Raw genomic sequence first — 14,428 nt, 5'->3', positions numbered from 1 at the left:
ATAAAAGTATAAGGAAAAACCATCGTGAGAATTTCACATAATGGTATAAAATACCATATGATGAAGGTAAACTTGATCGAGAGTTCTCTATGAAGTCCGCGCTCAGTAGTGAGCCGGTGAAAGCTGTTCATGTTGATGAAGACGATGTTTATACCGCGGTAGCTAGTAGTTTATAGCACACCACCTTATTTTAGCTATTGAGTAATTTTTCTACCAAATCTATAATTGTAACGACAAGTGTCATTCCATCAGACTGCATTAGACTGCTAATTCAATTTTATTCCCTATTTAATGCTGAATAAGAGCTAGTATTATAAATAGGTGCACTGCTGAAAAAAAAACCTAACCTAATTTTTACTTAATAATAGGAATTGTGATTGGTAAATAGGTCATATGAGAAAATCTTAATATTGGAGCTCAAGTTAGTTCGATACATGGTTTCTTCGTATCTTTGGCTTTGTTAATATTACAATACGATAGTCTAGCCTCCAAACAAATTGAATCTCCATTATTAAATGTCTAGGAAAATGTATCTAAATATAGCAAATAAAAGATGATAGTTATACCCAAGTGCATTTATTTCTGGTAAATAATTGTTTATTTACTCATACAGTTGAGTATTTAGAAAAAAAGAAGAGAAACTGAATTTATTATTTAGACTGGGAATTAAGTAACTTTATTACATTAATTAATTCCCGGCCGAACATTTGCTTCCTAAGCCATACTAATTATTGAAAGGGAAAAGCAAATATTCAAACAAAAAAACCCTTTCGGCTTTATATAATATTATGTACACCATTTTATCTAAAATACACACATGCCCACATAATCAATAGAGATATTATCTACAATTCTTACTTCTATAATAAAGTAAATTTTAAGGACACACATTATGCGTAAATTATAATATATTCATTATTTATTCTAGATATATTTGAATCCTAGTTCCACAAAGAGAAATGTCCCATTTCTATAATTTTGGATGCAAATCTAATAGTTATACACAATATTGTAACACCTCCTAATATCCAAATAATAATATCATCTCTAATTTAGTTTGTAAAATAATTCTTTACTCAAGATTTTTGGAACTGATTTTCAAATAATCTAGTTTAAAATTAAATGTAAATTAGTACATCACCATATATCAGCTTCTGCTGGCCCGGATACACACTATTTTATTCTATTTATAATTTTTCTATTATTAACTATACAATTGCAATATATTTCTACACTTAATTAATATTCACTGTTAGGCTCTACTGCACGTTGAGCCAGACCTCAATCGAATGTCCCTCTCGGTCCCCCAGTGTAGCCTTAAAACGTCCACACGGATATCTTTTGTTCACGCCCATGATCTGAAATGAAAAAAAAACCCAGCGAAATTTCGGTTTCTGATTGGTTCACTCTTGCGCACAGAATTACCCTGGCTGATGGCTAATTGGCTGAAAATAAAATGTATTTCGAACATCCCTTAATGGGCCGTACCTTTTGCTTTCTCACGCTCTTGCCTTGCCTAGACCACTCGCATAACACGTGATTGCAATTTTGTACACTTGTAGAGATTTCTAAGTTAAAATTTACGACTTTTATCTAATTTATGACCGACCCTAACGCAATTTAGCTTTAGAGCAATTTATTTTGCCCTTTTGTTTTTTATACTTCCTTTCCTACAATTACTCAGAATCTTAACTAATTTATTTCTTTTCGTGCGAGATTTTTGTTTTTAAGAGCAAGGCTTCAAATTTCCGACAGTCATAAAACCGTATGACGGATGGCAAGGCCATCTCACGCTCCCCCAAAATAGATTTTTAATACACGTAGCTCCTTTTGTCCCTGCAGCTGTACTAGTCGTTTCAAAATCTATTTTTCCCCTTATCTGTATTAGAACGCTAGTATCAGACCTCCTACGCCTATCTATTATACCCTCGGGCATGTCCATAGCTATTTAACTCAGGTATCTCTTTGTTTAGTGTACCCCAAACTACCTGTTTTCTGTCCCTTTTAATACTCTAGTTTTACCTATCTTTCTATTTATCTACATAGTACCTAAACAAATGAATGGCATTGTAGTTACCCTTAACTTTACCAGTATGAACGTCTATTAATGTATATACATTATTATATGGAACTGCCCCTATTATGTACGGTCCTTCATATAAGCGCATGAATTTTTTTGTCAACTTTTTATCCGCATCTGACTTCGTAAAAGTCTTAAGTTTCACTAAATCTCCGATTTCGAATTGTATTAACTTATGATTTTTGTTATAATGTAATTGTCTACTTTCGGCCGCCTTATCTATGTTTTGTCGTGCCTGCTGTCGAATCTGTTCTAACGGTTCACCCTGTAAGTCTGTCCTCACCGATGAGTCAGTGTTGAAATCAGTCGATAGCAGAGTACGTTTTCCATATATAATCTCGTTTGGCGAATATCCCGTTGTAGTATGTATTACCTGATTATAACAATCTTCTATATCCGATAATAGATCTACCCATGAACGATGCGATTTGTCGCAATACGTCCTGAATAATCTACCTAACTCTTTATTAACCCTCTCTGTCGAATTTGGCCGCGGATTTCTAACAGATGTGTGCGTTAATTCGATACCTAGTTGGCGAATACCTAACTCGAAAACTTTTGAAGTAAAGTTCGCGCCTCTGTCTGAACATAATGTCTTAATTGTGACCTGCTTATGAAACTTTTTTACACAAGTTAAAGTAGCCTTCCCTCTAGCCTGGCGTAGTGGGTATAGTCTGATCAACTTACTATAAGCATCTTGCATTACGAATATGTATTTAAAACCAAATCGTCCTGCCGGTAAAGGTCCAAAAATATCGCAAAAAACTCTCTCCCCTATTTCCTTCGCTATTACAGTTTTTATCGGCCCCGTGTGCGTTTCCAAAGCATGCTTTGACTTTTGACATGCCTCGCAAGCTCTTACAACACGACCTATTATACGAGACATATTTGGGAAATAATATTGACGTTTCATCAGAGCATAAACCTTGTATCGCCCGAAATGACCTACTTCTTCATGTATGCTAACTATCAAATCCCTTAGTATGTTCTCGGGAACATATAACCTTAAGATATCCCCTTTTATGTCTGTTCTATAAAGAATCCCTTCTTTAAGCACGTAGTACTTTGATTCAGAAGTGTCTGCTGTTTGCACGCGTCTAATTATCTCGCTAGCAGTCTTGTCGCGACTTTGATAACTACCTATCTCTCTCCATCGCTCCCGCACTAATCGTCCTAATGATGTTTTAAATAGATTCATTTCAGGCCCCGTGACCTTGTTAATTAATACATCAGTGGTCCCCTTTAAATGTCGAGACAATACGTCTGCTACAATGTTTAGTTTACCTTTCACATGTTCGACTGTGTAATTAAATCGCCCTATATAATGTACCCAACGTATCATCCTAGCGCTCAATAATTTGCACGTCTGCAAGAATATCAGGCTTTTATGATCAGTCCTAATGACTAAATTCGCTCCTCTCAAATATGTTTCAAACTTTGACAAACTGAAAATGATGGCCCATAGTTCTTGTTCAGTAACTGTCCATTTGCGTTCTGTCTCTGTCAATGCTTTACTACAGAACCCTAATATTTGTTCTTCACCTGCTTCATTCAATTGATAGACATAACCCGAAACCCCCAAATTACTGCTATCGGTTTGTAAATAATAAGTTCCCTTAGGATCTGGGTGTACAAGAAGTATCGTGTCTATAAACAATTTCTTGACCCTTTCAAAACAATCATTAATTTCCTCTGTCCATGACCATTTCGTATTTTGTTTCAATAGGTCGCACAGTGGTTTAACCTCTTCGCTATATTTTGAGATAAATCTTCTGAAATAATTTATTAATCCCAGAAATCCTCGTAATTGTTTTATAGTCCGAGGTACAGGGAAGTCTAATATGGCTTTAACCCGTTCAGGATCCATACGTACCCCGTTAGTATTTACTATGTGTCCTAACAACTTTACCTCTACACATAAGAATCGACACTTCTCTAACCTTCCAGTTAAACCTGCGGTTTCTAATTTATCTAACACTCGATCTAAATGTTCTAAGTGTAACCTTATGTCCCCGGTAGTGAATATGACTATGTCGTCTAAATAGTTTACGCAAAACTCTCGTACTCCTACTAGGATATAATCCATTGCTCTCGAGAACCCTGCTACAGAAGTCTTTAAACCTTGAGGTAAAACATTATAAGTATACGTCTTCCCCATGAACGAGAACCCGGTATACTTCCTAGAATCTTTATGCAAAGGTATTTGAAAATAGGCATTATTCAAATCAATTAAACTGATATAATTTACTCCATGAAAGGATTGTAAAATCTCAGATGTGAGTGGAGGCGCGCCCGCGTCACCTACCATTTTCTTATTCAACTCTCGTGCGTCCAATAAGAGTCTTATTGACCCATCTCGTTTCTTAGTGAAAGTGAGAGGACTACAGTAAGGAGTCGCTTCCTGTCTGATCACGCCTAGTTTTTCTAACTCTTCTAATTCGGTTTTTACCTGTTCTCTATACGCCAAAGGTACCGGATAACTGTGTTTTACAAAAGGTGTTTCGTCTAATAGCTCAATAACGTGTTCGTACTTGTTTGTCAAACCTAAACCTTCCGTAAATACCTTACAGTGTTTGTTTAACACAGGTAGTAATAATTCCTTTTGTTCATTACTTAAGTTCGCGTCATCTAATTTTAATCCCTTAAATTTCTCATTATCTAAATTCATGTCTAATACACTTTGTTCCACTGGCCTAGAGTTTTGATTTAATATTAAATTGATCGTGGCTGCGTTCGTCTCTCCCCCTAACCTTTCGATTTTGCAGTCCGAATTCAGCCTAACACAAGACCTAACGCCCATATGTTCAATAGTCAAAGTGTGTTCACCATTACAGTTCACTATTCCTTTTACCCGCTCTAACCAATCGTATCCTAGTATCAATGACCTAGGAAGACGTCGCATAACTAGTACAGGTGCTTCAACTAAAGTACTACCTAACTGAAACTCTATTAGCACTAACCGATTTGTGCTTTCACTTCGCGATCCAAACGCGCCTTGTATTTGAATTGCTGGAATAGCGATCTCTGGCAATGTCCCACGTTCTCTTAGAATAGAGTCGTACAATTCCCTAGTTATTCCACTAATCTGACTTCCCGTATCTATGAGTGCACTCATACTTCTTCCATACAGTCTAACACATACTTCAGGTAACCTAGGTAATGAATAATCAACACTCACATCGGTTTGTTCATCTAATTCATGATACATTGTGTACACATTCAAACCTCTCCTCATACAAGTTTCACAAGTCACGCCTAACTCATTACACTCTGTTACATTTTCAAACTGGTTTTCCAATAAGATTCCTATACTCCTAATTTCAAATTGACTACTATACTCGTTATAATCAACGCCGCCTCTTAATAACCGTTTAAGTCCCTTATCTCCGGTCCCCAAACTCTGTCCTGGCTTCCATCCACTATTAATTAAGATCCTATAGACTACACCTGTCCTTTCGTGATCTGAGGTCTTTCTGACGCCCGTGCCACACAAGAATAACTGATTTGACCTCGTTTGTGTTGGGCATTCTAGTTTTTTGATGATCCCTCCCCCACATTCTTAGACACAGTAAGATCCTCGCCCTCTTTCACGAACGTGATAGTCGGCCTAATTTGTTTAGATTCGGATACCGTAGGCCTGTTAAAGTTAACCCTAGAACCTAATCGACCACGATAGCCGCGTCCCCTCGTCGAATTTCCCCTAGCTCTCCAACTTCTTGTTGACATTGTTGCTACAATAGGTCGTCTCGATGATGACTCATTGTATCGTCTACCTCTGTAATTATTACTAACGCTACCTCTCGTAAATTGCCTAGGTTTTTCAACAATATTTTGCTCTATGTTTCGAAGAAATTTCGCTCCGTTCATGATGTTAACTTCCTCTGTTCTAGTAAACCATAATCGCTGTATATCTATAGCATAATGTCGCATAATAGAATTGACCAAATCTCTCTCACTAAACGCAATAGTTAATGACTGCATTGATTCTGCTTGCTCAGCAAAATGTTCGGACATCGACATTCCCGAATCGCTTGAATATACCGCATTAATCAATTTATATCTTATAGATTCCTGAATCTGTTCGGTCCAATAATTTCGTCTAAAATCAATCTCGAAGTCAGCGAACGTAGTCCAGCCCTTCGAATACAAGTCCATAACCTTCCGAGCATGCCCCGAGATGCAACCTAACGCTATATCTATTTCGCGATCTAATCCATTTACCGCCCTTATATATTTCTTTAATCGTTTTAGAAAAACGATGGGGTTAGTGAATGGTTTTCCGTCGAAATTTGGTTTAGTTACTGACGGCTGTACAACATATAAATTCCGGGTCTCAGATAATGTACTTGTGCTCGCGGTTTCAAGATTTGACCCCTGCCTATCAGATTTTTCATTTTCATTAATTCCGTTCGACGCGTGTGAAGAAACGCTCGCGATTTCATTTGAACCGGTATTTGAATTTAACTGATGTAATTTTGCTTCGAACTCGGTGATTTTTTTCAAAATCAACTCTAATGTAGCATTCCCTAAGGTCGTTGTTTGCTCGCTCGATTCTACGGTACTAACATCGCTTTGCCCCGCACCTACTTGCTTTGTTCTACGTCCTTTTCTACCTGAAGACATCCTTTTTTTTTTTTCAATTTGACCCTATTTCTTTTACCTACTTTGGTACTATTTTAAATTTTATTTGAATAACTTTCATAAGTCGCGAAGCCGTATTTTTAATACTAATATAATACTGATACTAATTGCAATCACATGTTTGGGTCTGCTTTGATTATATGTATTCTCAGAGTTTGAAAAAAATTAAGTCTGAGAAATAAGCAAGGAATAATAGCTCGATCTCTGTAGTATCTTCTGAAAACCTGTAAATTTTACATTTATAAGACATACAGCTTATTTCTGCTCTCCTGCTCCCCCTATACATAAATAAATGTAAATGTACAACATATAAATATAAAACAACATGCAGTGTGTCCTTAAAACTTATAATTTATAAATAGTAATGTAAGTTTATAAATTTTTCTCTCTCAAATACCCAATCACAATTTCTACGTTGTGTTATTTTTATGTTAATGTAAATCTAGTCATATCGTTATTTCGAATACGTACATAGATCCCTGGTCACTCGGCATCAAATTTCTGTGATGGCACGCTGTGATCGTCTATACTAGTGGTTAAGATTAGGCATTATGAGGAGATAAAAATAAGAAATAAACTCAGCTGAATTATAGAAACACCTAGGTATTTAAGTCATGAGTTATTTACAAGTAATTAATTGGTACAGTACGTTGGGTGAACACATAGACTTCTTGACCAGCTAACAGGTTTACACGGATTGAATAATAAAAAAAATTAATGTAATTTTTTAATTCCTCAAAATAGATATAATGAGTGGAGAGATCTGCTAATTTAGAACGTCCTGTTAGTGTGGAAAATCAGTTGATACGTGTATTTGCCTTATTTAGGCCATCGGTTTGAGACCAACCGGCATTCCTTAAGCACGGGGGAAATACCTACGCTGAAACTTCAGCCTTGATCCATGTTATGTGGGGCTCAGCAATTGGACCCTCCTATTTTCGCTGCGAAGCGTTTTCAATTGCCTAGGTACGGAAACCTAGGTTCTTTTCAATGAGCTCTGGGCTCGCCCCAAAACCATGGTATTTTTGTATATTTATATATTTGTTTGATTGATTGTCAATAAATTGGCCAATTTATTAGTTCGGAGAGTCCAGCTGTATAAAGACATGACGTGTTTGCTTTGTGCCGGAATCTCGCTGCTGGTACGTCACCAATCAACCATGTACCATATAATATCAAGCAAAGGAATTACAAAGTACAGCAAAACTAGTATTTTTATCTATTCAAAAACTCGGTGATTCACAAATTCAGCTGGCGTCGGTTTTAACAGATAATGTTACCTAAAATGCTGTTTGGGAAAGATCGGTACACCATAAAAAAAAAGGTACCTACCTGCCTCGCCATCTGTCCTCCGGAGGCAGCGTGTATTCCATTGTCTCGTTCAGGGTATTTTAGTAGGTAGATGAAATTTAGCTGTTACTCGAAAGTATCCTCGACAAGGTCCCTTTAAGGTGTCTTTAGCCTGGGATTCGAACCCAGCCAACCCTATTATCTTTAGTAGTGGAGAGCATTCTTGGTATATTAGTACTAATCGTTTTGTGATAATAAAAGTATAAGGAAAAACCATCGTGAGAATTTCACATAATGGTATAAAATACCATATGATGAAGGTAAACTTGATCGAGAGTTCTCTATGAAGTCCGCGCTCAGTAGTGAGCCGGTGAAAGCTGTTCATGTTGATGAAGACGATGTTTATACCGCGGTAGCTAGTAGTTTATAGCACACCACCTTATTTTAGCTATTGAGTAATTTTTCTACCAAATCTATAATTGTAACGACAAGTGTCATTCCATCAGACTGCATTAGACTGCTAATTCAATTTTATTCCCTATTTAATGCTGAATAAGAGCTAGTATTATAAATAGGTGCACTGCTGAAAAAAAAACCTAACCTAATTTTTACTTAATAATAGGAATTGTGATTGGTAAATAGGTCATATGAGAAAATCTTAATATTGGAGCTCAAGTTAGTTCGATACATGGTTTCTTCGTATCTTTGGCTTTGTTAATATTACAATACGATAGTCTAGCCTCCAAACAAATTGAATCTCCATTATTAAATGTCTAGGAAAATGTATCTAAATATAGCAAATAAAAGATGATAGTTATACCCAAGTGCATTTATTTCTGGTAAATAATTGTTTATTTACTCATACAGTTGAGTATTTAGAAAAAAAGAAGAGAAACTGAATTTATTATTTAGACTGGGAATTAAGTAACTTTATTACATTAATTAATTCCCGGCCGAACATTTGCTTCCTAAGCCATACTAATTATTGAAAGGGAAAAGCAAATATTCAAACAAAAAAACCCTTTCGGCTTTATATAATATTATGTACACCATTTTATCTAAAATACACACATGCCCACATAATCAATAGAGATATTATCTACAATTCTTACTTCTATAATAAAGTAAATTTTAAGGACACACATTATGCGTAAATTATAATATATTCATTATTTATTCTAGATATATTTGAATCCTAGTTCCACAAAGAGAAATGTCCCATTTCTATAATTTTGGATGCAAATCTAATAGTTATACACAATATTGTAACACCTCCTAATATCCAAATAATAATATCATCTCTAATTTAGTTTGTAAAATAATTCTTTACTCAAGATTTTTGGAACTGATTTTCAAATAATCTAGTTTAAAATTAAATGTAAATTAGTACATCACCATATATCAGCTTCTGCTGGCCCGGATACACACTATTTTATTCTATTTATAATTTTTCTATTATTAACTATACAATTGCAATATATTTCTACACTTAATTAATATTCACTGTTAGGCTCTACTGCACGTTGAGCCAGACCTCAATCGAATGTCCCTCTCGGTCCCCCAGTGTAGCCTTAAAACGTCCACACGGATATCTTTTGTTCACGCCCATGATCTGAAATGAAAAAAAAACCCAGCGAAATTTCGGTTTCTGATTGGTTCACTCTTGCGCACAGAATTACCCTGGCTGATGGCTAATTGGCTGAAAATAAAATGTATTTCGAACATCCCTTAATGGGCCGTACCTTTTGCTTTCTCACGCTCTTGCCTTGCCTAGACCACTCGCATAACACGTGATTGCAATTTTGTACACTTGTAGAGATTTCTAAGTTAAAATTTACGACTTTTATCTAATTTATGACCGACCCTAACGCAATTTAGCTTTAGAGCAATTTATTTTGCCCTTTTGTTTTTTATACTTCCTTTCCTACAATTACTCAGAATCTTAACTAATTTATTTCTTTTCGTGCGAGATTTTTGTTTTTAAGAGCAAGGCTTCAAATTTCCGACAGTCATAAAACCGTATGACGGATGGCAAGGCCATCTCAGGGCTATGGCAGTTTTCATTAAACCCATTCTCCTTTGGTTTCTATACGGTGTCTTACCAGAACGCTAAATTGAAAGGCAGTACGGCTTTGTCGATAGGATGGTAACTAGCCACGACCGAAGCCTCCCAGCAGACCAGACCAGAAATTGAGAAATCATAAAATTCTAAATCCCTGCTGGGAATCAAACTCGGGACCTTCCACTAAGTGCTTACCACTGCGCCAGGAAGGCCGTCCAAAAGAAATAAATTAAGATTTTGGTTTTGGTATAATAAAAATTGTTTCAGTGGGCATGTAATTAATTTATAACCTATATAAAAAGGTACTGGCTGTTGAATTATTCAATTCATTTGGATGTTTATTTGTCACAGAAACACTCAGTATGAAAACTTTCACGTGGAACAGAAGGGCTACGATCAGATGTACGATGGCGAAGATCTGGAAACGCCACCGTCCCCTGAAAGACCACCACCGCGGCATATAGGTAAGTGCTGTAGGAAGTTATTTTTTTGACAAATTTCAGTATCAACGAACTCTATTTTCAATGCTTAGTATGTTTTTTTAATCAAATATGTATATAAATTAGTTTGATAATATTATTACAACTCGAGCGTCCCTGGCAATGCTTGCTCCTGTGCTCGAAAAGAGCTCAAAGTTTTCTTCTCTGGGTTTTCGGTCCATATGGAATCGAAAACAGAATAGGTTCAAAATAACTTATATTTGGCTGATTTATAATATAATAAAATGTATTTATTCATTCTATCAATATTATGTACCTGGTTCAAATAAATTTATAATAAGTGGTTGTATACTTATGTTATATTGTATACTATGGGAAGACACTCCCTCCTGACATACAGTATTCACTTTTTCAGGAGGCAGGGCCTCACACTAAAGCTTATAAACACTACATTTAGATTTATTAACCCCCGACCCAAAAAGAGGGGTGTTATAAGTTTGACGTGTGTATCTGTGTGTCTGTGTATCTGTCTGTGGCATCGTAGCGCCTAAACGAATGAACCGATTTTAATTTATTTTTTTTTTGTTTGAAAGGTGGCTTAATCGAGAGTGTTCTTAGCTATAATCCAAAAAAATTGGTTCAGCCGTTTAAGAGTTATCAGCTCTTTTCTAGTTTTCTTGTAGAAAAGAAGGTTAGATAACCGTTAGGTTCATAATATTATGTCAATTGACAAATGTCAAGCTGTCAAGATGGACGTTGCCTAAATACATAATTATTTATTTGAAAATGATGTTTTGGAAAACTCAGATACTTTAGATCGTAGGCGCGGAATAGTCCAAGAAAATCAGTTCAGCCGTTTGAAAGTTATCAGGTCTTTTCGGTCTTTTCTAGTTACTGTAACCTTCACTTGTCGGGGGTGTTATAAATTTTTAATTTACACTTGTTTTATTTTTTATTTTGTTCAGACAAATACGTGCGTGCGGAATGCCCATGTTTGACGGCCCGCTACACCGTCGCACTGCTAGCTTGCTTCGGCTTCAGTATCATGTTCGGAATGCGATGCAATATGAGCATGGCCAAACTTAAGATGACCGAGAAACATAATGTGAGTATTTTAATTAATTTTCTTTAATTTTTTCAACCTAGAGAGAGATATAAAATTTTGTGACTGCCTTACTATTTCTTACATAATATATTCCTCGTATATTATATACCCAACAAAAAATATTTGATCTGCCCTGCCCTACATACTAAGCATACCAAAGATATTATAAAACTTCATATAGGAAATCTCATACAAGACAAATTCGTAGGCTTGAGTGTGGCTCGCATATTATTAAGCACTCACTACTATACTACGGATACTTGAGCGGTGCTATGGGTAAAACGACACCTACAAGCATGCTTCAAAATATGTCGGTCTTACTAGTCTATAGAAGTCATTGATACATTCACACACAATACACATAAGTAACAATTGATAAATAAATACAATTGATAAAATACTAACTATTTAACAGACCTCATCTGGAGTCAAAGAAGATACGCCGTTCAATTGGACCGTCAGCGTGGAATCTTCAATAGATTCGTCATATTTCGCCGGCTACCTCATTACTCAAGTGCCGGGAGGGTTCCTAGCGTCTATGTACCCCGCGAACAAGATCTTCGGTGCTGCGATTTTCGCTTCAGCCATATTTAATATGGCGATCCCTGGAGCAATGTCTGTTGGACCCGTGGCGGTTGTGCTCCTAAAAATCTCACAGGGATTCGTTGAGGTATCTTTTTTATTCATAACAATAGTTAAGAATGTATATACCTATTTTGTTCAAAGCTAAATTGTGGATCAACAATAAATAACACTCCAATCGTTACCTTATTATAGTAAGCATAGTGTAGTAAGTATTTTGTCGTATTCTTTTAAAACTAAAACTTAAAAGTAGTAAGTAAACTGTAAGACTATCGGATATAATATATATCAAAGATTAGAAGGGTACAAAATAAAACAGACATGTAACAAGAACAAGCGTCATGTCACACGCTTTAATTTTGAACATTTGGCATTCAGTTCGTGACGAGGCATGATCAAGCTTATTATGGATGCTCAAATTTTGAAGCCCAAGCCCGTGGCGAATGTAGAGCGTCACGTTTGGTCTTATCCCCCTTTTAATAGTCCTTTAGGTATTGACAGTGGGATCATGAATGTTTCTAAATTGTTAACATTGCAAATATTGCATAAATGTTAATTTAATTCGATTTGCAAAATTAAAACACTACTTAGTTTAACAGTTTTCAATAAAAAATTGGCAGTAGGATTGGGGAATGCCAACAGAAGTGAAAACCTAAAACTATGAAATAATAGTGTTTTCTTTTTTAGCCGACTACGGCAAAGCCGTAAGGAAGGGTTATGATTTTAGCAGTCTTTGTATGTATGTATGTATGTATATATGTGTGTATGTTTTTGGATTTTCTAATTAATATTGCAGTTGAAATTAAAATTTCTTATAACTTTTAGCTACATACTAATAAAATTAGTGACGCGACTTTGAATTGTTTACCCATTCCAAATAGCCTGATGCGCATTAAGAAGTTTGCACTTCAAGAAGTAGGTGGTAGCAACTTTCAAATTAAAAAGGATATAGATATTTATACATTTTTTTCAATGATCTCTATTTTCAATCGTACTTGAGTACAGTCGAAATCGTCTCCCGAAGTACAAAGCCTCTTTAGGATTATTGGGCCCTCGGTTGCTATGGTGACGTATTTATTCGCCTGTACCCGGCTTAGCAGAGTCGTCAATAGCATGGTATCCTATTAAATCTTACATTGAGATATCGAAGCGGTCGTATAAAATACATTTTATCTCGATTTCTATGTTACATTATCCGTGATAAAGGTATTGAATAAATCATATTAGTGGAATTGCTTCCACGTTGAATAACATATTGTAGATTTAGCAGATGACAATAATTTCATCACGAAAAAATTAAATAGGTAGGTAGGTACGCCTTTTTTCGAACATCGTTTCAGAGAGATTCAGTTTTTACGATGGTTTTTATAGTTTCGTTTAGATGCATCACGCCAAAAACAAAATACCAAAAGGCGTAATTAACAGTACCTACGCAGGCTGCCACAGCATAGTAGTGCCTCCATACATGAAATTCCGAATGCCATGGCATTCAAAACGTATTAACATGCTCTAGGGCCTACGAAGATTTAGTGAATGATTGCTTAAGTTCGAGCCTCGACAGCTCAATGGTTGAGAGGCGGACTGAATTCCGAAAGGTCGGCGGTTCAAACCCCACCCGTTGCACTATTGTCGTACCCACTCCTGGTGCAAGCTTTACAGTTATTTGGAGGGGAAAGGGGAGCATTAGTCATGATTACCATGGCTTATATTGTTTTTTTTTTTTAAAAGGAAAAGAAAGAAAAAAAGGTCTTATCTCCGATGATTCTAATTCTTGGTGTGATTTTTCAGGGTGTAACCTATCCTTCTTGCCACGGCATCTGGCGTATGTGGGCACCACCTCTAGAACGATCTCGTTTGGCAACGCTCGCATTCTGCGGTACCTATGCTGGCATTGTCATTGGCATGCCATTGTCTGGCCTTCTCACTGACTACATATCTTGGCAAACACCCTTCTATTTCTATGGAGTTTCGGGAATGATATGGTAATTAGCATAGAGGTTCCAAAAGAAAATTGCGTGCTATCAAGTAATAATGAGAAACTAAGACAAGTAATTTTGATTTGGAACATCTAGATAAATTTTGATTACCTGTGTTATTTTAAAGCTAGATATATTTTCACGAAAATCTAGCTAACTTCAGACACAGCCATTTATTTTAGAACGCGTCTACATTTCATTCAATTATGGAAAATGTGAGGGAACGCGCTGTGTTTACTCCTCTTAATTAGC

At 36.1% G+C, this 14,428-nt stretch overlaps 1 protein-coding gene across 4 annotated transcripts in view; it reads left to right on the top strand.

The window, feature by feature from the left end:
* The window catches only part of LOC123869806 (vesicular glutamate transporter 1), a 72,010-nt gene that overhangs the window by 45,948 nt on the left and 11,634 nt on the right, over window positions 1-14,428 (top strand). For all 4 annotated transcript variants that reach the window (XM_045912849.1, XM_045912850.1, XM_045912848.1 and 1 more), the window contains 4 exons: window positions 10,425-10,537; window positions 11,479-11,618; window positions 12,034-12,288; window positions 13,989-14,182. In XM_045912849.1, the coding sequence (XP_045768805.1) occupies window positions 10,425-10,537; window positions 11,479-11,618; window positions 12,034-12,288; window positions 13,989-14,182 (702 nt within the window). The remainder of the gene's footprint in view (window positions 1-10,424; window positions 10,538-11,478; window positions 11,619-12,033; window positions 12,289-13,988; window positions 14,183-14,428) is intronic.

The sequence above is a fragment of the Maniola jurtina genome, chromosome 11 (assembly GCF_905333055.1).
Source record: "Maniola jurtina chromosome 11, ilManJurt1.1, whole genome shotgun sequence".
NCBI lineage: Eukaryota > Metazoa > Arthropoda > Insecta > Lepidoptera > Nymphalidae > Maniola > Maniola jurtina.
This window is presented reverse-complemented; position numbering and strand designations above follow the sequence as displayed.